The sequence below is a fragment of the Aplysia californica genome, unplaced genomic scaffold (assembly GCF_000002075.1).
Source record: "Aplysia californica isolate F4 #8 unplaced genomic scaffold, AplCal3.0 scaffold00477, whole genome shotgun sequence".
Lineage (NCBI taxonomy): Eukaryota > Metazoa > Mollusca > Gastropoda > Aplysiida > Aplysiidae > Aplysia > Aplysia californica.
The window spans coordinates 146,631-148,160 of record NW_004797747.1 but is presented as its reverse complement, the minus strand read 5'-3'; the positions used below and the strand labels follow the sequence as shown (position 1 = coordinate 148,160).

The 1,530-nt window shown below is 46.9% G+C and overlaps 1 protein-coding gene across 1 annotated transcript in view; it reads left to right on the top strand.

Moving 5' to 3' along the window:
• Positions 1-1,530, top strand: part of LOC106012735 (protein cycle) — a gene marked incomplete at its 3' end in the record, with an annotated part of 2,281 nt that extends 751 nt beyond the window's left edge. Inside the window, 2 exon segments of the mRNA XM_013086536.2 lie at positions 158-256; positions 1,355-1,530. Coding sequence (XP_012941990.2) covers positions 158-256; positions 1,355-1,530 — 275 coding nt within the window.

Here is a 1,530-nt window from a genome sequence, read left to right as displayed (position 1 = left end):
GAGAGAGAGAGAGAGAGAGAGGGGTGTAGAAAATTTGCACACAACTAGTTTTTAATATATGACTACCCTTGGATTTTTCTTTTCTATTAAACTACATGTTCTCCTGCCACTCAGGCCAGTGTCTATCTACTAACCGTTTCCCCTTTTCTTTTTGCAGCGCGTTCGACTCAGACGACGAGGATGACCCCCAGGGTCGACTCAGTGGTCAGTCGAGCTCATGTATGGACACAGCGGACATGGACGGGAGGCTCCCCAGGTAAGCGGTGTCAGCTGACTGCACTCTTTGGCGGTTTGGGGGTGGGTTCTCTTCGGAAGAGTTTGTATCAGTCTTCAGCCTGATTTTTGTGTGATCCTTCTGGAGAGACTGTATGACGATTATGTTTTTGATTTAGTTTTGGAATGAAGGAAAAGAAGAAGTGGTAGAATAAAAACAATGTAACTGTTGATGTTTTACGCTCCTTTTGACTCAATTTAGATCATTTAGGAGGCAGGCTTCGATCCTGTCTGTCAGGACCAACCCTGGATGAGAGGAATACCACTTCCCAGCAGTTAAAAACAAACACTTGTACTCCTTAAAAAATTCTCCCCACGTTGTGATGGAACTCGGGTCTCTTGCGTGCGACGGCGAAGTACCTAACACCTACAGATGATGGGCGTCTCAGTACTTCTTCTTTGTCTTACCTTTTCGAGGAATTGAATATTGCTTCATGGACCTTCCCACAATAAACCGCTATGTCTCTTGTTGCCACTCTGCCTTCCTGTTGCTTTTTGGTTTGTTTTTTTGTTCCAAGCCAGGTTTGTGCATCATGTTCCCATCTTTTTTTAGGTCTCCCCCCTTCCTCCCTTGCCTTTAATCTTTGCTTCCTAAGCGTATGTCTGACCTCTCTGTACTCAGATTGAAATACTCCCCCTTCTCCCCCCTCCCCCATCCCCCCTTTCCCCCCAGATCTGTGGGTAGTTGGTGGGTCCTCTGCTGTGGTTTGCTCCTTCATTCTTATCAAACATCTGTCGTCCTTATCTCTGTTTGTGCTTATTATTCTCTTGTATCACCTCTAATCTGCGGTGCATATTTATATGACGTAATTAGGAAGGATTTTCGTAACGAGCAACCACCTCAACAAACGCGATAAATAAAGAAGGGACATAGACCTAACCCTAACCCGAACCCTAAACTTTGCTTGGCCGTACCCCAAACCCTAACTTTAACCCGTACCCGAACCGTGACCATAACCCTAAATCCTAACCTTAGTACCAACTTTAACCCTCGTTACGGAATTCCTTTAATTGTGTCGCAAGTACCGCAAAACTCGTAACTAATACATGACATCCTGGCCCTCGTTCCCTTCCTTCCCAGCTTGAGCCCCATGACCCGGCAGAACCACAGCGAGATCGAGAAGAGGCGGCGGGACAAGATGAACACGTACATCTCCGAGCTGTCCGCCCTCATTCCCATGTGTAGCGCCATGAACCGCAAGCTGGACAAGCTTACCGTGCTACGCATGGCGGTACAGCACATCAACTCTCTCAAAG